The sequence below is a fragment of the Hypomesus transpacificus genome, unplaced genomic scaffold (genome assembly GCF_021917145.1).
Source record: "Hypomesus transpacificus isolate Combined female unplaced genomic scaffold, fHypTra1 scaffold_65, whole genome shotgun sequence".
Lineage (NCBI taxonomy): Eukaryota > Metazoa > Chordata > Actinopteri > Osmeriformes > Osmeridae > Hypomesus > Hypomesus transpacificus.
Genome location: NW_025814037.1, coordinates 20,984 through 46,787, shown reverse-complemented (window position 1 = coordinate 46,787; position 25,804 = coordinate 20,984). Strand labels below are relative to the sequence as shown.

General features: G+C 42.7%; 2 protein-coding genes across 2 annotated transcripts; one reads left to right on the top strand and one right to left on the bottom strand.

The window, feature by feature from the left end:
* Window positions 1-1,987: 1,987 nt before the first annotated feature.
* wnt10b (wingless-type MMTV integration site family, member 10b) lies at window positions 1,988-7,877 on the bottom strand. Its single transcript, XM_047017800.1, has 4 exons — window positions 7,778-7,877; window positions 3,782-4,044; window positions 3,034-3,479; window positions 1,988-2,758 (listed from the first exon to the last, which is right to left on the bottom strand). The coding sequence occupies exons 1-4, from the start codon at window positions 7,846-7,848 to the stop codon at window positions 2,246-2,248; spliced, it is 1,293 nt and encodes a 430-aa protein (XP_046873756.1). The 5' UTR covers window positions 7,849-7,877; the 3' UTR covers window positions 1,988-2,245.
* Window positions 7,878-11,186: 3,309 nt separating this feature from the next.
* wnt1 (wingless-type MMTV integration site family, member 1) lies at window positions 11,187-13,978 on the top strand. The gene is made up of 4 exons (XM_047017799.1): window positions 11,187-11,287; window positions 12,477-12,730; window positions 12,971-13,236; window positions 13,487-13,978. The coding sequence occupies exons 1-4, from the start codon at window positions 11,187-11,189 to the stop codon at window positions 13,976-13,978; spliced, it is 1,113 nt and encodes a 370-aa protein (XP_046873755.1).
* Window positions 13,979-25,804: the final 11,826 nt, after the last annotated feature.

Below are 25,804 nucleotides of genomic sequence, written 5' to 3'. Positions count from 1 at the left end.
CATGGTGTCCTCTATGTAGCACATGCTGCTGCCTTAGCTGTGAAGCCATCGACAGAAGGCCCAGTGACAAGACCAGTGTTTCCCACACATAGACTAATTTGTGGCGGTGCGCCACAGAATCAACTCCGGCCGCCACACATTGCGTTTCGTAAAACATTTTTTTTTATCGCTATTTAGGTAAAAACACGCAGCGTATTCGTTCAGCTGCATTTCCTTTCCCTGCTCTCCCTCCGTCTCTTTCACGCACGCGTCTTTCTCACATACACACACAGTCACTACGTCAGCACACGTTAGCAACAATGCATACGCCGTTCTAGTGAGACCGACAGCTACATCAGCGAGCCTTCAGCATTAGTGCCGTAGCTAAAGGTCTAGGAAAGTTGAGGCTACTTTTCGCTAGGTACCGACGGACATGTCTTAATCGAAGGTTCCCCTACGTTCTTTTGGTGAGAAGTTTCAAGAGCTAGCTACTTACCCGGCGTCATGGAGCCGAACAGTTAAATAGTTATTTAGCACCCTGTATGCAGCGTCGCTACCTGCATATGCAGAAATTATTTGTTTGTTGTTGTTGATTTTGTGAATTATTTCCAATCCCCCCCCCCCCCCCCCCCCCCCCCCCCCCGCCACATATAGTTTTCTAATCTGTGGGAAACACTGAAGACGGGTATAACACACACTTCTTCTCCCCTGTAATTAAAGTAAAACTTTTAGGAAACAATATCCGGCAGCCATGAAAATAAAAAACCTCTGCGAGAAGCTGCCATTGCCTCTTTTACATTGGAGAGTGTGTGTGGTGTGTTTGTATTATGTGTCTCCTCCTAAACCCTTCTGACACCCAGCCCAAGTGTTCTCTCAAATCCTGACCATAAGGTAGGAGCCAAGTCTCGGGGCATTTTAGACTGAAGTGTCAACATTCAAGAGCCAATCCTCAAATTGTTTCTGAAATTAGCATGAGCATTTCTTTTGTCTTTAGCATTGGCAATAGTAAAAAAACTGATATAAGCACTTCTGTTGTTTCAACACCTACAGTGTGTGAATAAGGGACCTCTGTGTCTTCTGTCATTATAATCTTATTCAAATGATCCCAGATAAGTTCAACCTACGTATACATACCGTGTGTCTACAGAGGCCTAATAAAATAAACAAACCGTACCAGGCTTACCGCTGAGCTCACAATTTGTTTCAAGCAATATGAAACTCATGGAGTTTAAGTGGTTGCGGTCCACAACATATAAGACACTTGCCATTAAGTTAAATCACAATTGTACATGTTTACTGTATTGATTCTCAAAAATCCTGAAGACACACAATAATTTTTACAATGATACAGCAAGTTCCATGGTAGGATCATGTTATTTTCTAGAAAATAAACCTAGATTACCTGGCATTTGGTATGAGAGGGGATGGAAACATTCCAAAAATGGAAAATATTCCCTTGACCTCGGTCACTGTTACATGGTCGGCCATGTTGAGTTTACATGAATTTCCAGTAGTTCAAAGCACATCATTGGGCAGAACTATTAGTCTTCAAAGACTTGCTTCATTGAGAATGAAGAGTTAGTCCTTTAGTCTGTCCATTTAAGCACAGGTGCATAACATACAAATGCCAATTGTCCTGAACCTCATTAGTAGAGCCTGTATCAACATTCAAAGCATGTTTTTTTTTGCATTTAGACTTTGTTAACTCATAAGGCATCATCTCACCATCCAGACCCCAACATTCAGTCTCATATTTTCCTATCAAAAATGCTCCAAAGGGTCTGTGACGCATGGGAAGAAGAAGGCAGGGTCCAAACAGGCAGAGAGAAAGCGAGAGATAGAGAAAAGAGAGGGAAGACAAATTACTTGAGTCATCTCCTCTTCAATCTCTGACTTGGCATTTTGAGAATAACAACAGCAACAAAGAGAAAATAGATCCCAGATGACAGAACCAAAAAGAAAAAATAAGAGGAGGGGGGGGGGGGTGGTACATTGATTCTGTGGGAAACTTCGATTTGGGAGAAAAATTTACTCTGAACGGGTAACTGGGGGGTTTATGTGCATTGTTGGGACGTTAAAGACCATTTTGATTCACAAGTCCTGGAGGGACTAAAACAGGATACTGGCTGTCTTACTCTACTTGCACATTACCTCCTCATGGATGCAGCAAGGTGCATGTGTCAAGTCAGATTGGTTGGGGGAAGGCAGTGATTTAAGCTCTACAACCACCAAACACAGAATTCTGGGTGGGGGGTGAATGAGTGGTTTACTTGCACACATTGACCCACTCTGTGACTCGGCACTCCTCGCAGAGCACATAGCAGCACCAGTGGAAACGGCAGTGGCATCGCTCGCTGCGTGTCTGCTTTAGAATGTTGTGTCCCCTGCCGCAGCACAGCGAGCTGCAACTGTCCATGCTCTGGCTGGTCTTGTTACAGATACGCCCCTGCGTGCCCAACGAGTCCAGTGACGGCTCTCTTTCACAGAAGTCCGGTGATTTCTCAAAGTAGACCAGCTCCCGGGAGACACTCCTTCGCCGGCCGATGCTGTTGAGCTGCCCCGCCCCACCGGCCCGGTTCTCATTGCTGTTCATGGCTCGGGGGTTGAAGACACCACTGTTCTTGTTCTGGGAATTGATGAATATGGCGGACAGGAACTTTTCCCGAAGGAGGGATCCAACTAGGCGGAAATCAGGGGAGACGTACCAGCAAGTCTTGAACTGGCAGCTGCCTGATGTACCATGGCACTTACACTTTCTCTTCATGTTGACAGCCACCAACTAGGAACCAGAGGACAGGGACCAGACAAATGAGAATCGTCTATATGTTGTTTAGAAATGTTACATGTTATCTTTGTCATTATATTACAAGCTTATTATCTGACATTGCTGATGTTAGTCACATTTTGTCAAATCCTAACAAACTGTTATTAAGGGACTGTTATTAAGGGAAAACGTTTTTGACCGTTTTAAAGGTTTTACACCTGTTTTTATTGGTTTCTGATCTCAATGATCAGACAAAGACACAAGATGTAGCCTATTGTTTGACTGCTCACCTGTCTGCCAACTCGATTGTTGTGTATCCTCATGCGGGCGTGAATGTCCCGTGGAGACCCCCTAGAGTCTAACCAATCTCTAGAGAAGCGCTCGCCAAAGCGAGCATCGTGGCTACACCCGCCCCACTCCCAGGTCTCTTGCAGTGAGCTGAGTTCATCCGAGAGGGGTTTGAGGAGGGCAGAGGGGTGGCCGGTGTGTCGTCTGGTGGGCTGCTCCCCTCGACGACTGCTGAATTTTGATGCCTGTGCCACTCCCATGCTGACTTCTCCCCTTTGAAGGGTTTGAAGCTGAAGCTGTGTGAGTTTGATGCGGATCTTGTCGTCATCCAATCGACGCTTGGCCTCACAGCCGCAGCCACTCAGCTTTCCTAAGCTGCAGGCCGAAGCCACGGAATGAGCCACCCCTGCAGCCAGCAGGGACAGGGAGAAAGCGCTCTCACGAAAACCTGTGGAGACATGCCAGAAAGTAGTTGAGCAGAAGTGATGACAGGGCTCGTTAACCACTGTGAAAGAATTACAATAAAACCTTATTGTAATATAATTCCTTGTAATTTTCTTATTTTATTCTGTGAAAGATTACAAAATAAAAAAATCTATCATGTCAGACCTATAGTACATACATGACCATTATTATTTTATGCCATGATTTATGTTATGAAATGGAGGGGTGGGAAAATATCCTGATGACCTCCGCAAAAGAATGTTCCCATCATACACATGCCCCCACCCTACCCAGAAAACCCCTCACCCCTATTGAGGATGGCACTATGATGGGGCAGCTTGCCCTGGCCCTCCAACGAGGAGCAGTTCCAGCGCTGGTCTCTCAGCTGATGCTGACACTCATGGATAGCCACCTGGATACCCTGCAAGGCGGACGCCGTCACATCCGGGCTGCGCACACACAGGCGCATCTGGCGCTTACTCAGGCCAGCCAGTCGTAGGCACACAGAGTTAGGGGTCAGAACCGGGTCGCCTGCCACCTTCAGGCCCAGTATGTCATTGCACAGCACCCTGGGAGAAGGAGAGATGTTAGAGCAAGGGGCTGTGTCCTGGTACTGTTAAGAACACGCCCTTCCTGTGTCCCCTTATTTGAGGGTGTATTGATATGATATTACTATCTTGGCAACTGTCCAAACATTTTTGGTCATAAAGGCTTTCTTTTATTCAGTCATGTTCATCAGAGATACCTGAATGAGGGGAGAACAAAAAGAAAAAGGGAAGGAAAGAAGGAAGGAAGATTAGAACTAAACTAACAAAACCGAGTCCTGAGAGGGAACAGCAGTGAATGTAAACATTTACAAAATTGTGTTCAAATGTAAGAATCATTGATTAATTAGACTATGTAGTTCTGCCAGCAAAATATTAAAATAACACAAAAAAAATGTTGTTTGGGGTAGTTTTCCTGTTTACACACCAAAGATTAGGGTACCATAATGTGTTATTCATATTACTGGAGACTGAGGTCTGTATCTGGAGAGTACCAGGATCCAAAATTATTCTTAAAGGGGTGATTGACTGGGTTTTTGGGGTATTTCACACGGCTCTTTAAGGTCTCCGAATAGGGTATGTAACATTGGTTAAGCTGACAATGCCCCGGGTGCTGTTTTATGCCCCCTTATACATCCATTGAAATTTTCCCGGGAAAAATCGCTAGGGTTTCTCCTTTTATGGTGTGCTCATGAATATATAGATGAACTGCGTGCTGATTGGTTGGTTTAAAACGAGTGAAGCTGTGGAGCAAAGACGCAACACTGTATTTTGAATCAGTGAAAATTGGATATCTGGGGCTGTCGTTGCCGTGCCCTGGATCTGACGTGACGTCACTTGAAATTACTAAGCAAAGTTATTTGGCTCCGGCTCCCTTAAAAAAAGACGTTGTTTGGCTGTCATTCTTTGCGCGGTCTTTCATTTCTCGCAACTACGTACAGTTTGAACTACGTTTTAAAATAACGAGATATGAAATGTAAACAGACCCTAATAACACTACTTCAGTGTTTTCAAAAGTATGTCGGGTCAGGTCACACTGCAGCTCCCACAGTCTCAGATCATGATGACCCGATCGTAAACGTTACCACAGAAAACAAGCCAGAAAATTCTACCGCAACGTTACTGTTACCTTGTAGGCTAAATGTCAGTAATTTACATATGATATTGTGTGTCTGTGCGTGTGCCTGAGTACAGCAGTAAACAGATATATTTCCTTGTTTCAGATGATGAGAGAGATGGTGAGAACTCCTGGCCAGCATTGTGGACTAAAAGTCAGGCTAGAGTTTAAAAACAGGCATCCTTGGTTACATTTAGTCTTTTAGCAGAGGCTCTTATCCAGAGCGACTTACAGTAAGTACAATGAAATGGTTAGAGTGGAGGGACCGAAAGCTAGGTACAGTAGATATCAGCACACATGCTGACATACAAACGCAGTTTGTATATGGAAACGTCACAGTGCTTAGTGTATGGGGTGTCGCTCTGGTACAGGCGAGTATGAGGCTGGGAGGGGAAAATCACAGTATACTCACTACAAAAACATAGACTACACCACTGGCCACTGCACTCACTGAAACAACGAAGGTGGAGACTTGAAATAAAAACATACCAATAAATCTATTGTGTCTACACAACACTGTTTTCAACAGATTGACTAGATATCATTTCAAATGATTATGTTAGTTGTTTCCACTTCTGTTGTCGAAGCAAACAGGATCGCCTTAGGTGGGTAACATTAGCACTACAGCTTAGCAAACAACCTATCGTGATTCAATTCAGCTTTAGTTAGCTCTAGCTATCTTGCTGAAAAATAAATCTGGACAAACATGCATCTTGAATTGTAGATTTACATGACAACACGGGTTATTTATTTGAATGAAACTCAGTCAGGAACATGAAATGACGTTAGCCCCATTGCCAATAAACTCGGCTAAATCACATATTCTACTTATGCTCTTGTGTCAGCAAGCTAAACTAGATGACATGCCTACAGTCAGTCTAGATGTTTTCGCTATATAGCATTCCTTGCAAATCAGCGTTGATAAAAAGCAGATGAGCTAGAGTCTAGCTAACATTGACTAGACGGGAATGGCTAATGTTTGTCTATACCATAGCAGAAGATCCCTGTGCAGTTCGACCCTCGACACATTTGCGCAAACCATTTCACCAAGGACGGGTTTGAAAACCTGGGACAATGTAAAGCAGGATTTGCTATGAAGATGTTGCTGAAAAGAGGTGCGTTCCGACCTTATGTTCATCAGAACCACAAGCTGTAGCAGAGCCTGTTTAAGATATTATTATATTAGACATTCTCTGGCTGTAATATGATTTTGTCGGTAACAGTTATTAGCAAAGCTAACGTATCCTGTATCTAGCACCTGCCTTTCTCCAGTTCTTTCAAATAAATAATGTAGACAGGCGTTAGCAATAGGCTAGACTGCTTTTCGTTTTCTGGCTATTTTTTCGGAAGCTTTCCTTCTAATGCCGACTACAGCTAGTCTAGGCTAGAGTAAGTAAGGTATGTTGATGTGTTTAGAAACAGCATTATGCTAGATACAGGAGACGTTAGCATTGCTAACAGGCTAACTGTTAGCGACAAAATCATACCCACAGCTTGCGGTTGTGATGAACATACGGTTGGAACAGCATCTCTTTTCAGCAACAGCGGCTTAGCAAATCTTTCTTTAAACTATCCAAGGTTTTCATTCAAAACTTTCTTTAGTGAAATGGTTGAAAATGAATAAATGAGTGTCAAACTTCACAGGGATCTTCTCATAGAAAAACATCAGCCGTGCCCGTCGAGGGTTTGGTTTCATGGGAAGACTATGACTGTCAGCATTCCCTGTACAGCCTGGAACACTGCATTTACGATCGTGGTCCATTTTCAATGTCCTTAGAAAAACTTGGAAAACGTTCTTCTTTCATTTCCCGTGGAAGTAGGCTACACAGATCAGCGCGCAGATAAACTAGTGTCTGAGGTCTACGCGACCTCCATTTATGTTCCTTGGCCAGAACACAGGTGGGCTGGTCTGTAGGTAAATGTTGGGGTGTGACAAAGAGCCAAAAAAGGTGGAGCCCCGTTGGGACGTCAGAGCGGGGGATTTTTTTTAAACCTATCGTTTCACAGCAGCAGTTAAAACTGTGAAATTTGCAAAGGAAAGAGGCGTCAATGGACTTTGAGGTTCACTGTATGTCTATTTTACACATCAAACTGTCATTTTTCAGCTATGACAAGGTAAAATCGGTTTTGCAATCAATCGCCCCCTCAACAAAAACATACCCAGTAGAGTGCATGGATGACTCCCAATTTCCAAAATTAAGTGAAAGTAGGAAGGTTTAAATAGTGTGCAGTGTAAATATTGATCGCTGCTTACTTTGGACAGCTGGTGAATTGAAGACAGAATTTTACATGTCTTTAAACATGCACTCTGTCGCTGGCTTTCATTATTTGTAGTTTGTAGTTACAGTGTATTTGATTGTTTGTATTTATGCCTTTGTCTGTGATCTTTTTATGATGACCATTATAGATTCACAACAGGCAAGAAGAGGATAAGAAGCACCAAAATAACAATGTATTAGGTAAAGGGCCACAAACGATTGCATGCCCTGTTTAATAAAAAAACAAGATTACTGAAATTATGTAAATAGAACACACTTTGTTTGAAATAGATTATTTGTAATTCATGTTCCCCAATTATGACATAGTCAGTCGTCACCTTTAGACTAATCCCGGCGCACCCCACTCATTAAATCAACTTACGTGATTGCAGGTGACAGAAGTGCTGCCAAAATCAGGACTCGGTCCCAACGGAGTTTTTGCGAGATCTCCATTTAACCGTCTGTCCTGACCTGACATTAAAACACGGGTATGATGAGTCTTATTCCCAAAGAAACACAGCAGAGAGGAGTAAGTATATTGTTGCGCCCCCCAAAGATCGAGGAGTGAGGACAGCGGGCAGAACAGTTTGGGGCGAGTGTGAAGGGGAGGGGAATAAAAAGAAGGGAGGGGAGATGCCTCTGCAGGCAGTTGTTTTCAGTTAAGAAAAATTATCAATAGTTGACCGTGATAAAACCGTGATAAGACCGCTCGCAACAGCACCTAGTATTGATTCACAGATAACCGGTTCTCACAGATAGGCCAACCGCCATCTTTTGATTTGTCTTCAAATCACAAGAACAGGCTAAATCCGGACATGGAAGGCATAACCAAAGAAATTGACAAAATAAAATAATTATCATAGATATAGGCCTACTTAGGCTATATTAATAAGCCTATGTCTTGCCTGCTATCGTCCTAATTAATTAATTAATTCAGTGACAACGAAAACGTCACCTTGATAAAACATCCTTAGAAGTCAAGACAAGCACAAAACATTTTTTTGGCTAATTGAATGATGGGGGAGGGGTCGCTAGTTCCACTGTACAACTGTGAGAGAGGCGACGGCGGCGGCAGCAGGCAAGCGCTCCTAACCCTCCAACAATGCTTGGTCCACAGTCATCTGGTGCCCCCCTTCCTGCAACTCAATGAGCTCGTCTGTTCTTTATAATTGTGTTTAAAACAACTTCACTATATGAACAGTCCGGGTCCTTTCATTTCACAGTAGAGGAAATAAAACCTGCACACAGATCTGGTTCCCAAATTCAAATAAAAAATGTGTTGTGCGAATACGTTAGGCCTACGGTATCTGCTGCTTCATGCTTCAAGAAAATTGAAATGTCCCACAGACAAAATAAGCATTTTCAAATAAGATTCTATAAGATATATTAAATTAACGTTCATTTTATTTGGCTTGTATAGTATATTTAGTAATTTTGTATATTAAGATATTATAACACCAAGATTTAAAAAAAAACACATCCGCTCAAGAGCGTCTGCTAAATGACTACATTGTCTATTTTGCATCTTTCAATGACATGTCAACAGATCTCCGCGCATCCATTGGTGCCGCCGCTGGTTCCCTTATTGGACCAAAAAAGCTGGTTCTGTAAACAATGTTAGACTTCTTCCAACATTTAATCAAATATTTGTGTTACTGACGGAAGATAACTGCAATAAGACGAGAAGTCAATTAACAGGCCATTTGAGGTCAGATAAACTACACATTATTGTTGTAGGCCTATTTTTTGGGGGGGGGCCTTTAGTGAATAATCAAACATGAATAAACCAGGTCCTATTGTTTTATAGCATTTTTTGTTTGGCTATCGAATTCAGTACCCCCCCCCCCCTCCAAATGCGGCCCACATGACACCAATGCTCCATTTAATCTCCTTCTCCTTAAGCTTTGGCAATGAAATGTGCATTAGCATTCGGCCTCGGCGTGTATATCTAAGTGGCTTAAAAAGTGATTTGAAGTTGATTTGTATATAAAAGGCGTCCCTTTATCCGGATTGCCACTCTAATCTGCTACGTGTCGGATGACTGCTTCAGGAAACTCGTTTGAGCACCTTCATGAGCGGAGAGTAGGCCTTTAAATTTAGGATGGGCGCTTGTTAAAAGTCCCTTTACAAAAGCGCATTTCCTCATAGTGTGTGAACGTGCGAGAAGGAGAGAGAGAGATCAAATGCCATAATTCATAAATCCTTGTTGACCTGTCTAAATAGCATGTGACGAACCTATGATACATTTCACCCCTGTAATTTCATAGGGTAGGCTAGTGTTTCAATGGTCAGTGGGCTATGGGGGCCCGTGACATACCATTGAGATAAAAACACAACCCTGAGTTGGAGATGCCACAGTGTGTTCATGAACACAAATAGCTATGGGGGAGGTCTGTGGTCCATGTGTTTTATTCCCTATTCGTCCCCTAAGATCTTAGAGATCGTCATTTCGCAAACGTCTGACTTGAAGAACAATATTACTGTTAAACTAGTGACTCGATTGAATGAGAAAAGCGGTTCCAGCATCGTCAGCCTTAATCATCCGTTTTCCTTTGACAATGTGTGTGGATTTATGGACGCCGGGCAACTGGCTGTCCGCGTTGAACTCTGAACTTTTCTTGATGTTCAGAAATCCACAGAAAGTCGTTTATGTTAGCCATCAAAATTGTGAGGAAGGCAACCGGCAGCACTTTAAGGAAGTGTGAGAACTGTTCGCACACGCAGATAGGAGGAGACGCGATTAAAAGGAAGCAATCCAATAGCCGGGTAAAAGGTGAAGTTTGCATCAATCAGTCACTCAAAGGCGATACTGTACTGTATAACACGAGCCTCGTGCAGCATAGGAAACTTACGCAAGGCAACCATCGTTAGACACATACAACTGTATTTGCGATACGGGATAGGTAGCCTATCGCAAGACGGGATGTGGGAGAGAATGCTGGGGATATGCCGACATACATAGGAATTAATTTCGTACATTCACAAAGAATCTATGAACTCTTTGATTCGCGTGAGATTCCACTGAAATGTGTTAGCAACACTGCGGATTGCCCCCACTTTCCTTATTTTTCTTTATTTTCTTTCAGTCCGGTTCTGTTTTCTTTATTCATTGTGTGTCCTACGAAGAGAATTAACTACCCCTCCTTCCAGTCCTATTGAAAAGGCGCCGAAAAAAACAGAGGGAGATGAGAGCAGCAAATCCCTTTTTTATTCCTCTTGTAGTGCTCAAAAAGAGAAGAATGTGTCGCCTATCAGTCACCGAGGGGATCAAGTCCTAGGGACTGTCCCACGCGCTCAATGCGCTGACTAGAGCATCTGTGAACGAGAGAGCAAGATAGAGAAAGAAAGAGTGAAGAGGAGAACTGACTGACGCGGAGGTAGAGCAGCATCCCTGCCTGGACACTTCAACTCGGGACAACAGTCGTTTAGCAACCTGTCTCCTTGCCAGATTCATTTGAGTCAATAAGGGCTATTCGTTGCCTTTTCACCTTTCGAGTCCTCTCTGATAGTGCGGTGAGTAGCTACACCTTGCGATGATCAATTATACCATTAGTTAACACATAAAACATGCGCTCCATCTATGCATTTTCCTGTAGCCTTGATTTATTATAAGGTTTTAGAAGAACTGTTGTTATTGTTCATTTTGTTACAATGTGGAATTGGAAGAGACAGATACGGTTTTCAGAAAAGGTACATATGTTCATCAGTTAAATTGGATCAGTGCTTATGGATTTTATATCAACTAAATGGAAGTCTAAACGTTTTCGCTTTTCATATTTATATTGAAGACAATGCGGGCCCTCGCTCTTATTCTGGGAGTGAAAGCCGCATGCATCCTGCTGGTGTCATCTCTCTCAGGCACGGGGGCCGTCAACAATAGCGGCCGGTGGTGGTGAGTTGAGTTAATGTGTGATGTATTAATTCCAATCCGCGTGGCTCCTGCTCATTTCAACGGATCCCTGCTGCTATGACACATTGGTTTAGTGCTTAATTGACTAAACGATCCAGAACATTTCAAATGGTTTTAAACATTCACTTCTCAAAACAAAATAATGTGCTACGTAAAAAACTAAAACAGCGACAGAAAGCCATTAGGAGGAACTTTGGACATGTCCTAATTACCGCGTTCGTAACAAATAAAGCGTTAAAATCGTTATATCGTCATATCACGCTCTTCATGAAAGGCCCATTTGATATGAGGGCGAGTAAGCTGTAGACTAGGCTACTTTTTAGAATAGCCCATAAGCTTATAAGCTATAACCATTTTATTTGGGAACTGCTGAGCCTATGCGTATTACATGTTCACTTCTCTCACTACACTCTTTAATCACCCACCGCGCTTCTTTCTCACACTCACTCTCTATCCCCCTGCCATTTTGACAGTGTGGCTTGAACACGAGACAGCATTTTTCAGTTCAATGTGGGATACATTAAACTATATATGGATTTAATGGTTGTAAGCAAATCATTCAAGGTCGTATTCAGGGTATTTTTCTCGAAATGTGCTGAAAAATCCAGAGCCCAATAGATATATTTGGCAAAATAGACTATGTAATAACTTGCCAATATCTGTAGATGGCCTGTCCATTATATAAAAAATAAACACAAGTTAAAATTGTATGTAGCCCTATTTTTATACATATTAAAAAAATATATATATATTGTTTTTTAAACCTTTTTTCAATGGTCATGTAATTGTTTTTCCATGTTTAGTTTCATGTCTGTAAATGTCAAGATTGTAGACAGATCATCAAATTATGTTTAACCGAATGATCTGTGACTTTAAACACAGTCAACATAGTTTATAATTAACTAATCAAGTGTGGGCAACCTCAGTCACATGGAGTCTCTGTCTCAGTCTGACATGTAACACCATTACCACTGTAGAGGACAAGAAGAAAAATACACAACAAAAGAAAACAAAATTGGGTTGAAACATATATTAAGGTTGTTTCTTCCGTCTTTAACCTGGAATTTCATAATCTCATTCTTTATCAAATCATATTATGCAGAGACATAGTCATATTTATCAAATACATAGTATGCAAGTTCTCAATCTGCACTGTTTTATGCTATGCCAGGGGAATAATGAATGTGGCCTCCTCTGCCAACCTACTCATCAACTCCAAGAACATGCAGTTGGTCCTGGACCCTAGTCTAGCTCTGCTGAGCCGACGCCAGCGACGCCTGATCCGCCAAAACCCCGGGATCCTGCATGCCATCGCCACTGGCCTGCACACGGCCGTACAGGAGTGCAAGTGGCAGTTCCGCAGCCGCCGCTGGAATTGCCCGACCACCCATAGTCCAGTAGTGTTTGGTAAAATTGTCAATCGTGGTGAGTCTTTCTTTTTGTCTCTCACTAGGCAACCAAAAGACAACTGTGGGCAGGATATCACATAATCCTGACAGGTCATTTGATAAAGCTTATCTTGACATCCTGCAGATAAGAGTTTATTGTTATTTAGAAAATATTTTTTGAAATTGTGTGGAGTACACATGTATTCAGCTTCAAAAGGTATTTGGAAGTAAAGATGAAGTTTAAAAAAAGCAAGGATTTCTGCTGTTGCTGTTTCAGGTTGCCGAGAAACGGCATTTGTATTTGCCATTACGAGTGCTGGGGTGACGCATGCGGTGGCCCGGTCTTGTTCTGAAGGCGCCATTGAATCCTGCACGTGCGACTATCGGCGCCGTGGGCCTGGGGGACCAGACTGGCACTGGGGGGGCTGCAGCGACAACGTGGACTTTGGCCGCATGTTTAGCAGGGAGTTTGTGGACTCCAGCGAGAGAGGTAGAGATCTGCGCTACCTGACCAACCTCCACAACAACGAGGCAGGAAGAATGGTGAGGCAGTTTTTGATGGAAAAAAAATAAAGCTTCATATTCTCACTCTCTAAAGTGAAATGTAAACTATCAGATTTTTTCTGAATGGTGTCTGAACAGTTGCACTTTTTTGTGTACTTAGTTTCTGCACATCACTGCTTGCCATGCTGGGCCAACAAAGCTTTGTACAATTTAAAGTACAGCCTCAAAAGGATATTCCTCAATGCTATCTTGTGCTCAGTCTTATTCTCCTCCTCTTTTCTCTATCCAGACAGTCTCATCAGAGATGCGACAGGAGTGTAAGTGCCACGGCATGTCTGGCTCTTGCACTGTCCGCACCTGTTGGATGCGGCTGCCCAGCTTTCGTGAGGTGGGTGACTTCCTTAAAGATCGCTTTGATGGTGCTTCACGAGTTATCTATGCCAACAAGGGCAGCAACCGTGCCTCACACCGCGCTGACCCTCGACATCTGGAGCCTGAAAACCCTGCCCATAAACCCCCATCATCAAGGGACCTGGTTTACTTTGAGAAGTCTCCAAACTTCTGTTCTTATAATGGCAAGACAGGGACGCTTGGTACTTCTGGTCGGACCTGCAACAGCTCTTCTCCTGCCTTGGATGGGTGTGAACTGCTCTGTTGTGGTCGTGGGTTCAAGACACGAACAGAAAGGGTGAATGAGAGGTGCCACTGCACCTTTCATTGGTGTTGCCATGTGAGCTGCCTCAACTGCACCAGTACACAAACGGTATACCAGTGTCTCTGAAAGAAAGGGAGAGAACGTCATTGTGACAGGAAATAAAGGTAGTATTTGGTACATAATGTGCTAAGTGGTAAGGAAGCATAACAGAATACAGGGACAAAACAGCACTATGGTGCAATCAGTGTTTTCCGGGTAAGGCAAGCATAAAGCTAAGGACAGGCTGTACAAGAAGTGTGTGCTTCATCACACTCTCAAATGACTCAAATGATGAATACGCATGGTGCCGATCGGTCATATGAAGGTGTTCAATGGTCTAGCCTTCTAAAGGAATCAATTCCAATTATTATAATTGCAATAGTCATTATAATAATAATGACTATTATATAATAATAATGACTCCAAGACAAGGCGTATATGAACAGTTTTGGTGTACAAGTAAAATGAAACTAAGAGAGAGAAAAAAACTATGATGAAAACCTTACAAAACCTCCCAAGGTTTTCTAGTACCACTTTTTTCCTCACTTATCCCTGCATAAGTGAAGTAGCAGAGGGCAGAGACAAGGGACTGGACACAATTTCTGACAGATGTTTTGTGGTCAGAAGAACCATAAGCATGTTCTCTCAAACGGGTGAAGAACTCTAACAAGAGGGGTGGTTACTGAAAATGTTGGTGTTTTGTTTTCTTGCGCTGCACTTGGACTTTCTCACATCAAATTGTGTGAAGTACTTAGGGCCTGGACGAAGTCCAACAGCTTATGATTTCCTTTATAACCTAGTAGACATGCCCGTTGTGTTTTTCCCAAATCTACTACACCTCAAGCATGATTTTATGTGTGATTTGGCACCCTTGCAGCACTGGTGTTAAACGACTGGATGTGGCTCCATCCAAGGACAACAGAACAGAACCAGACACAACTTTATAAACACAGGAATTCCCTTTGGGAATTCTAAAAAGCCAGAATAGTTTAATGTAGTATCTATGCACTGGACATCTTAACAGTGACAAACAATGTGTGTCCACATAGGGGATGTGTCTGATAGTGACGTGATCAGTCTTTGAAAACAAGGACTTTTATGACAATGAAAGTTACTGTCTTTAAAATGGCTGCATTTCTGCCATATCCTGTCCTATAAAAATACAATTGTGTTCAGGGTTTCCCTCAGCACTTTGCAGTTATGGCCTTAACAACACATGCCTGCCGCCTCGACTACGTGTTTTTTTTTTATTAGCGATATTCACCGTGTTTCCGCCAGTTTTCTCCGCCAGTGTTCTCCCTTTCATTCAAATGGCAGTCTCCCTTCTCTAGAGAACTTCGTTTTTGGAGGAGAACCCCCCCCCATTGACTAACACATTTTCTGCGGGAAACCCTGGTGTTTACAAATATCCCATTTCTTCCTGAATTGACAGTGAGTGTAGAGTTTATCCTATCAAACAGAAGTGTATTAAACTATACACCACAAGTTAAAGGAATAAAAACTTTGCACAAGCATCAAAGGGAAAAAACACTGTAAATCAGCTAAGAGCCAAATGTTGTAAATAATAATTATGTAAGAATATATTTATGCTGTGGTCACTTGCAATTTGACACACCTGTTATGAGCCAATGGAAAAATATGCTATGAGCAGTAACATGTCTATTGTAATTGTTTAGAGCATAAAGAAGATTTGTAAGAAAGTGAAATTCCTTGCTTGTTTTAACACTTGCGTTTGTCATGCACTGAATATGACATTTTTTGTAAATACTAAATATTTATTCCTGTGGGATTTGTAAACTGTTTTAGAAGAAGTAAGTAAGACAAAGTATTTGAGATGTTTTCTGTCTTCAAAGATTTAGCTTGAATTTATTTTGTATTTTACGATAGAACAATAAATTTTATATTTTCCATCAGGTAGCTCTTTTTGAATTTACACAGCGATATCCTAACAGACCAGGTATAGTCTTCTTTACTGGTGTAAATGGATACCTATTACAACGGTGTGGTGAGTTTGAGATATATTTGATTACCAACCAACTGAGCATCCCTGGATGTCCAAACTCTAATACTATTACAGACAACAAAGTAGTCTTGCCCCAGAGTATCCAGAACTGACCATATCGGCACTCACAAACACCACAAATTCTTCTATATCAGATTTTATGGCATACTATGTTTTGAGTTATTAACTTAATGGTGGAAAAATTGTTGCGACCGAAATAATAAAAGCCTGCAGTCCTCCACATCCAGGACCTCCCCGATCTCTAACTTCACCTCCCCCTCTGGCACCCTCTGGCAGCCATAAGCCCCCCAACCACAGGACTTTTGGTGGGACTCTTTGCAGTTTCTTCCCGGTACTGTCAGAGCCGGAACTCAACTTGGATCTTCAGTGTGAGGGTTCCACTCACACTTCTGGAACCACGAGTGGAGGGTGAACCCAAAAGTGACACGCACTTGGTACTGGAGAGGCTGAAGGTTTTTAATCGGCTCAGTAAAAGGAAGACTAACAAAAAGTAGCAAAAAACTTAGGACTGGCATAGGCAACCGGCATCAGCAAAAGTTAAACATCAAGCAAGGTAGGTATGAGACAGAGTCCCCTAAATACCCCTAACAGAACGAGGCCCAGGTGAACCTAATAACAAAATCTGAGCTGAGCATGCTGGGCATGAGGACCTCTAGTGGCCAAAACACAAAAAAACAAGCAATACACTGACAGGTACCACTGTAGCGCAGCACTGGGGCAGTGAGGGTCCGCCAGGCAGGGCATCGCAAGGTCACCCGCCGCCACCTTGGAGAACATGCTGCTGCCATTGGAACACAGACTGTAGGAGAAAAGATAATTTGAGAGAAGAGAGGCTGAAATATACATTCTTTGACTGGATCTCCTAAATCTAAACTAAATCTCCAGGGGCCAGTTTTTCAAAAGTAATCTGATCGGATTACGGCTATCGGATTGGATCAAATCTTGAAAATGGGTATTTCAAAAGAAAAAAAGGATTCAGAAATTGGATTGGATCATTTAATCTAATCTTGTTGTTGATCTGGATCAAACCTTGAGTTTGGGTTTTTCAAAACTTTTTGGTAGGATCGGGATCATTTTGATCCCAAAAATCTGGATTAAACTGATCCCAGCAGGAGGGTAGATTCATGGAGGATATCAGGTAACTAAACTTGGTTAGTTACATAATACAATATTTATATCATGCATTTTAAAGTATTTATATTTATTTATCAATTTCACTTGAATTGTTCAACAGGAAGTACATAAAGTAGGTAGGCTATGTAGGCTAGCATCCTTTCAGTACAGCAAATGGGCTCAGGTGCATTGGGACATCATCACAGAGAGGGACTTTGCACCTGGTCGCGATGTTGTGTAGTACAATGCAAGCAAGTATTATGTTGCATGCTTTCTGTGGTTCCACTATCAAGTAGTTAAGGCATGCAAAGCGCCTCTTCAGAACTCCAACCAAGCGCTCAATGGTGCATCTTGTTTTGCAATGAGCAGTGTTGAAGCGTGCCTGCTCAGGCGTGTGTTTAGCCAGAAAAGGGGTCATCAGCCATGGTAGAAGAGGGTAGGCACTGACTCCTAATATGATACCATTTGGTCGGTTGGTTTGGAGTTCTCTATATAGAGCGCTCTCCCTCAGGATGCGCGCATCATGGACAGACCCAGGCCCCTTCACAACACAGTTTGTGATGAGGAGCTCAGCGTTGCCCACAAGTTGAACATTGATGCTGTGTCTCCCCTTCGGTTTACAAACTCCCACTCATTCTCATGAGGTGCTTGTATGTGCACATGGGTGCAGTCGATTGCTCCAATAATATTGGGCATATTCCCCAAGAGAAAAAAATTCTGCTTGGCCTGGATGATCTGGCCATCCTTTGGAAAAAAACAAAGAATGCCCATGAGGGTAAATCTCTGTGGGATTTTGGGGCTGACATAAAATAAAGAATCTTGAAAGCGATTTGCAGTCTAGAACTAGGAGTCTAGAAACTGCAAAACCTTTAATTAGGATTATACCCAAGTTTAGGTATCTTAATCCATGATGTTCATCATACATATCTCTGACTACTAACTATTACCATGGAACGTCTGCTGCAGAAACCCATATTAATTACTATAACCCATACTGTCACAGTAAATTAATCTAAAATGTTATGATGATTTGACAAATTCATTAATCAGGCTGGCCAATGCAGTTGAAACACTTTTCAGAACATCACAAGCCGTAGATTTTTTCACAACCATGTATGAGTGGACTGCCTGTTTCCAAGACATGGACAATGGAGGGGGGATGTTTACATTGTTTGTTTGCTGTTCCGTTCAGTCCTATTTTCTGTTCAAATAAAGCATATTGGAGTGACCCCACACTATTCTACCTGGTGTTCTTTGCATAGCTAAATTGTGATCGTCCCATTTAGACCACAGGTAATCCAAATTTGGAAATACTGAAAAGTTAGAATCCAGATCAGAGTTCCAATCCCACATTGCTTTGAAAATCCAGAATAAAAATAAAATGGATTACGTGATCCTTGATAGCAGAAAAAGAGATTTCCAAATCTGGATCAGTTTTATCCAGATTAAAACTTTTGAAAAACCGGCCCCAGATGACCATGATGTCCATTCTCCTCTGCCTCTTATTTCTACTCTCTTTTTCTGTTCTCATGACCCCTTCTCTATTTCAGCTTCTCTTCTCTCAAATTATATTTTCTCCTACAGTCTGTCCTCAGACAAGGAGAACACCGTTGTGACCAGTAATCCTGGTGCTGTAACAAAGCAAGATAACAATCCTACAAGAAAAAGAGTCAAAAGGAGAAGGCATATAACAACATTAGCAGAATCGGGACATCAGACAAGATTAGGATCAACAGACAGCACAATAATAGATATGTATTAACACAGAGGACAGAAGACCAAAATCTTAAGCAAAAAAATGAATTGGAGAACGGACTACATTTCGGGCTGCACATTTCACGAAAGAAACAATACTTTTTGAATGTTAAGTTTCTATACTAACTGTGGACTGTTGAATAATGAAATGAGTGGGTCCCAAAAATGGGTGATGAAAAGTATGTTATGGCAGAAAAACGGCTCATAGGAATACGAAGTGCTTCTTGAGTTGGAAAGGGGAACAGTCAATGCTGAGAGCCTGAGTCAGAGAAAAGGGAAAATGTGTAGTTGTGGATGAGAGAGAGGGAGAGCCAATAGAAAAAGAGAGACATAAAAGGGAGAGAAGTGGTTTCAAATCTTAGGCGTGAGAGGGATGTGGGAAATGTGAGTGTTAGGGGTAGGGGGGTGGAATAAGGCCTGTCATTGTGGGAGTGCTTAGGAGTCAGTGATAATTAGCTCAATTAGTGACAAAGGCAGTGTAATAAATACTGACTTAGTGTCTGGGTCCCTGCTGGCCTTTGCCTGCATGGCCTGTAATGTGGCCCTGGCCTTGCAGACAATTCATTAAACCGACAAAATACCCACCAGCCAGGCGTGACGCAGCGAGTTAGCCCCCTACCGGTCCACCCCATTGTTGTAATTGTCTGGGCTGGAGTCACTTTGTGGCACCCCTCCTACTGACCCCCCACCCTTCCTCTCCTCCTCTTAGTAAAAAAAAGCCTTGAAGCGCTCTACCTAACTTCTCAGGCAGAAGGTGATAGACAGGTTGAGACGATGGGGTTTGGGGGGTCAGTAGAAAACGTCTTGGGGTTGCTGTTGGTTAGGGTAGTAGGGGGTAGGGGTGGTGGTGGTGGTGGTGGTGGGATTAGGGCGAATGCAGGGTTAGGGTTAGGTTGCCTGGGAGTGCCAGGAGCAGTCCAGATTGGAATGCGGGAGAGATGAGTCCAGAAGCTCAGATGCAGGACAAAGCGAGAGTTAATAAGGAAAGATTGAAGGGGCTTGGCGAGATTGGACCACCACCCGAGTCGAGGTGAAATTGCTTCCGTGGATTATTGGGAGAGGGGAGTATGTTACGAGTTTTTGGAACTGAAGTTCTGGGCTTGTGAGTCTGTGTGTGTTTGTGTGCGAGGGGGGGGGGGGGGGGGGTGTTCAGGGGAGTCTTGGATTGTTGGCTGCCCCTCTGGTTGGAGGAAAAGGACCAGGTGGGGGAGGGGGGATGGTGGTGCTGACTGGCTGTTCCCACAGTCTGTTCAACTGCAGTCACCTTTGACATGTGGCATGCCAGGCGGTAAGCATGCAGCCGGCCAGGCTGGGAAAGACAAAAAATGCTTTGGATACAAACAAAAACACGCATAAGCTGCATGGAACCACTATTAGCAATGAAATGGCTTAATGTCTGTGGATTCACTTTCAGGAAAATATCAAGTAGTTCCTCATTGTTAATGCAGTTAGTGCGCAGAAGAGTAGATGCTTACCAATTGTTATTGCGTTTCCTGACAACATTTTGCAATTTCCTTTTTTATCTATGAAAACCTAAATTCAAACAATATGCTGAAATGACTTTATATCACTCTAAACCACTCAACAGTCAAAATACAGGCTAAAGCTCATCCAAACTTTAATTGAATAATTGCACCAATTAAGTGACATGATAATTGGCTGAGACCAAACCACAGTGGTTGATGTTGACTAAAATCTGAGAGTCACTGTTTCTGAAGGAACGCTTTCTTCTCGAACACAGACTCTGCTGAAGTTGATGGGTGTTGACGATGTAACCTATTTTGCTCCCCCCAGAGGAGAACTGGTAGATTGCTGTATAAGAAAGGTCATAGCATCGAGAACAAATTTCACAACTCCATTGCGGAACATTACTAAGATAAGTAGAGTATATTGGCCTGTCAAGAGGAGGGTGTGTCTTTGTGTGTGTGTTTGCATTCATGTGGTACATTGTTTTTCTGTATGTCACTGTATGACTCACTGTTGGTGGTTCTATGTATGCTTGTGTATGTATGTGTGCAAGTATGTATGCGCACATGCATGGCCTGCGTGAGTATGGCAGCTGGGAGGCAGACAGAATCCAGAAGAATTGCCTCCCTAGCAACTGACCTGCCCAGCAGATGGCATCTCCAAAGGGAGCAGCCTCCCAGCTTCACAATGGTGGCTCCTGCCTAGTAACATCTCCATCACTCCATAGCCCAGCAGCCTGCCTCCATGACCTTGGGACACAGGGAGAGGAAAGGACATTCATCAATACTACAACACACAGGGTCACACACTGGCACATAAACACGGGCACACACACAGATACACTCTCGGTTACTCTGAATATTATTAATAAAATAGGCTAATGTAATAATAAAACTGCTAAATCCTTCTCTAACTAGGCTACTCTATCTTGCATGATGAAACATTACGTTTTTTAAGTAATCAATAAGCCTGCGCTTGCCCTCATTACTCAAATGATGCCGATCAGGGCGGTAAAATTACAAAATAGGACGCGAGTGTCTCAGAAATAATATAGAGCTATTTGTCTTCAAGGCCAACCAATGAGAATATTATGAATAAAAACAACACAGACACAGGTGGCAAATAAACAGGCAGATGTTAGCCTTGCATTGTTTGAAAAAGAAGAAGCGGGAAGCCATCTAGTATATAAGAGGCAGATGTTGGATGTTGGATCAAATCACACCATGGAAAACCAAAGTCGTCCGCACGTCTGGATCGTTGACAGCTCGTTGGTCTACTGGCTTGCGCGGCACGTGGAGGAGGTCGGACTGTACCCCGACCTTGCACTGGAGTGCCATATTGAATGGGTAGGGGTGAGGGGCATTAGGTGGGCAACACCAGGGGCCTCATGTATAAAGGATTGCGCAGCTTTCATACCAGAAGATGGCGTACCGCCAAAACTCGAAAAGTACCTACGCACAGAAATATTCACATGTATAAAACAGGTTGTACGCCAGGTCCTGCGCACCTTTCCTGGCCCTTTCCTGACCCCGCCTTGCCTCCTCCCATAAATTAATATGCAGATGGCCTATAAATGCGCTCCTGAGGTCATTTTGTTGTCTGAATTACCATATTTCCTCGAAGAAACGCCGCACCAAAAATGAACGTTAAACGCCGCGGCGTTTATTTGAAGAAATACGGTGACTGTGAGATCGAGGTTCTGACAACAGAGGTGGAGACGAGAAAATGTGTCCTGTTTGGCGGCCTGTCATCAGGTATTAGTGACAAAAGAAAGTCGGCAGAGTGGAAAACTGTCACTATTTGCTCCCTTTCTTGTTTTTAACCTGCAACACTTTAAGATTTTGCTAAATGTAAAGTGCATCACAAATAAAATTATCATTATTATTATAGGGCCATCAATGCTCCCTCCGGTAGGAGGGAACCCTATTGTTATTGGTGGTATTATTATTAGGGGCCAAGCAGCGAAGCTGCGAGGCACCTATTGTTATTGTTAGTATTATTAGGGTTCCTCCGGTAGGAGGGAACCCTATTGTTATTGGTGGTATTATTAGGGTTCCTCCGGTAGGAGGGAACCCTATTGTTATTGGTGGTATTATTAGGGTTCCTCCGGTAGGAGGGAACCCTATTGTTATTGGTGGTATTATTATTAGGGTTCCTCCGGTAGGAGGGAACCCTGTTGTTATTGGTGGTATTATTATTAGGGGCCAAGCAGTGAAGCTGCGAGGCACCTATTGTAATTGGTAGTATTATTATTAGGATTCCTCCGTCAGGAGGAAACCTATTGTTATTGTTAGTTTTATTATTATTCTTGTTCCATGGAAGTCAATGGCAGCCCCTAGAACCCTTCGACAACTTTTTGTGAAATTTGGCACACTCATTAAGGACAGTTGATTCTATACCTACACCAAGTTTCGTGTCTCCCATCAGACCACTCCAGCGCCACCAACGGGTCAAAGTTGGAGTTGTGTTTACACACGCAACTTTTGAACCGTATGTCCCATTTTCAAAAGTGAGGTACCATTGGACTCCCTGGATCAAGCCGAGTGCAATGCACACCATGGCGTCAATTTCCGGTTATATATATTTTCCGCTATTTCCGGTTTTATCAAAAACCTCTGAAAGCCTACTCCTCCTACAAATTTTGTCAAATTTTCTTCACAATTACCAGATATGATCTTCAGACCAAGCCTCACAAAAGTTATCGAAGGATATTTGATTTTCAAAACCGTTTGTCCGGTACAGCCAATCAAATTCTGCAGAAAAGCCGCCAAACAGGAAGTGAAGCCATATCTCAGCAGTTCTTTGAAGCAGTGACACCAAAGTTGGTACGCCTACTCGGAACCTTATTCTAAGGATGTCCTCCAAAAATGGTGTCATGTGACTAAAAGGGGGCGTGGCCGGAAGCATAAACGTGTTTTGGCTAATAACCGTTGAAGTGTTTAACTTAATAAAGTAATTTCTTTGTCTGTTGATGTCTTGTGAGATATCAAGCCTGGCCATTGATAACTTTTCATAATAACCGAATTGATGCGGCCGCCATTTTGGATTTCATGGAAAAGTGTAAAAACCTTTTACACGCCCCAAATGTTGTCCAATGTTTACAAAATTTGGCACAGATGATCTTCAGACCAAGCTTCACAAAGGTGTCGGGATGGATTTTACATTTTCAAAACCGTTTGTTTGGTAGAGACGATCAAAGGCGGCGGCGAAGCCGCAAAAGACACGTGAGAGCGTAACTCAGCAACCATTTGTGCGATTGTCACCAAACTTGGGTTCCATTGTTCCCACGAGGAGCAGAGGAGGCCTGTGGTGTTATACCAGAAAAAAACACTGTAAACAATCACTACTTTGGAACGCAAACAGATATTTCAACCAAACTTGGCGTGTTGCATGAGTGCAACAGGTTGTTGTGACTTAATTGTTGCGCAAGTGCTATGGAGGCCTTGTCCTGCTCTGGACTGCTTGGCCCCTCCATTGCTGCTTGCAGCTATATTTATTATTATTATTATGTTTTACCCATGGGAGTCAATGGCAGCCCCTAGAGCACAACGGTAAAAAGTTGTGAAATTTGGTATGTTGAAACTGCAGACCATTAGTAACTACCATACCAAACATGGGCCATGTGAGACAATAGGTGGCGCTACAGGCCACGCCCCAATATGTCAATTTTCAAAGCGATGCCATTTGCAGGCCATAAGTCCCAAAACTCTGAAATTCATTACATATGCCTTATTTCTGATGAGGAACAAAAAAGCCTCTAGAACCTATAACGGCCGCCATATTGGATTTTTCTGTACAATAAAGATTAAGGAAACACGTTTTTTCGCTACTCCTCCTACATTTTTGGTCAAATCTTTTTCACAATTGCCAGACAGGATCTCCAGATTGAGCCTCACAAAAGCTATCACTGGAATTTTTATTTTCGAAATCGTTTGTCCGGTACAGCCAATCAAAATCATCAACAAAGGATCAAAACAGGAAGTTGGGTCAAATCTCAAAAAATCTTTGAGATATCAACACCAAACTTGGTATATCGGTGGAAGACACTACAACATGTTCCCATGTGAAAAATTGACTTAATATCTTAAAAAATGACTGATATAAAGCAAATCAAAATTATCGCTAACGCTAAAATAATGCTTTACACATCCACCGGTCTAAAGCGGATACTCTGATTCTATCACTAGTTCATATGAAGACTCTTGAGACTGTTTAGTATTCAAATCTGAAAAAAAGTTGAATGTAAGATGAAAAGTCGATTTTTGGTGAATATTTGAAACATGCATGCTTGGCTAATTTCAGAGTTTTTGGGGCAAAATCCTCTCTCCCCTCCTCCTGCCCGCGCGTGCTCCAAATCCTCACACACTCAGCCTTCCCTTGACACACGCGCGGCAAAGACGCACACGCAACATTTCAGGAGAGTGTGGGCTGACCAAGCCCCCACTCATTCCTTGGTCTTTAGCAAAGGCCCATGTGGATCTTGATGGTTTGGCATTTCCGATTTTGTATGCAATGGTAAAAAGGTCTCAAATCCTGAAACATTGATAGTAAAGGCCGAGAAACACTTTAACAAAAGCCCATGTGGATCTTCTTGGTATTGCATTTCCGATTTTGTATGCAATGGTAAAAAGTTATATAAATCCTGAAACATTGATAGTATAGACCAAGAGTAACTACCACACCACAAATGGCCCAACATGACCCATAGGTGGCGCTACAGGCCACGCCCTAAAGCACAAAGATACAAGGCTTTCTGGAATGGATAGGCTCACCAAGCCCCCTCCCTTCACTTCTTGGCTTGAAATAAAGACCCATGTGGATCTTGATGGTATTGCATTTCCGATTTTGTATGCAATGGTAAAAAGGTCTCAAAATCCTGAAACATAGATAGTATAGGCCAAGAAACACTTTAACAAAAGCCAATGTGGATCTTGTTGGTATTGCATTTCCGATTTTGTATGCAATGGTAAAAAGTTATAAAAATCCTGAAACATTGATAGTATAGACCAAGAGTAACTACCACACCACAAATGGCCCACCATTACCCATAGGTGGCGCTACAGGTTACGCCCTAAAGCACAAGATACAAGGCTTTCTGGAATGGATAGGCTCACCAAGCCCCCTCCCTTCACTTCTTGGCTTGAAATAAAGGCCCATGTGGATCTTGATGGTATTGCATTTCTGATTTTGTATGCAATGGTAAAAAGTTATAAAAATCCTGAAACATTGATAGTATAGACCAAGAGTAACTACCACACCACAAATGGCCCACCATTACCCATAGGTGGCGCTACAGGTCACGCCCTAAAGCACAAGATACAAGGCTTTCTGGAATGGATAGGCTCACCAAGCCCCCTCCCTTCACTTCTTGGCTTGAAATAAAGGCCCATGTGGATCTTGATGGTATTGCATTTCCGATTTTGTATGCAATGGTAAAAAGGTCTCAAAATCCTGAAACATTGATAGTATAGGCCAAGAAACACTTTAACAAAAGCCCATGTGGATCTTGTTGGTATTGCATTTCCGATTTTGTATGCAATGGTAAACAGTTCTCC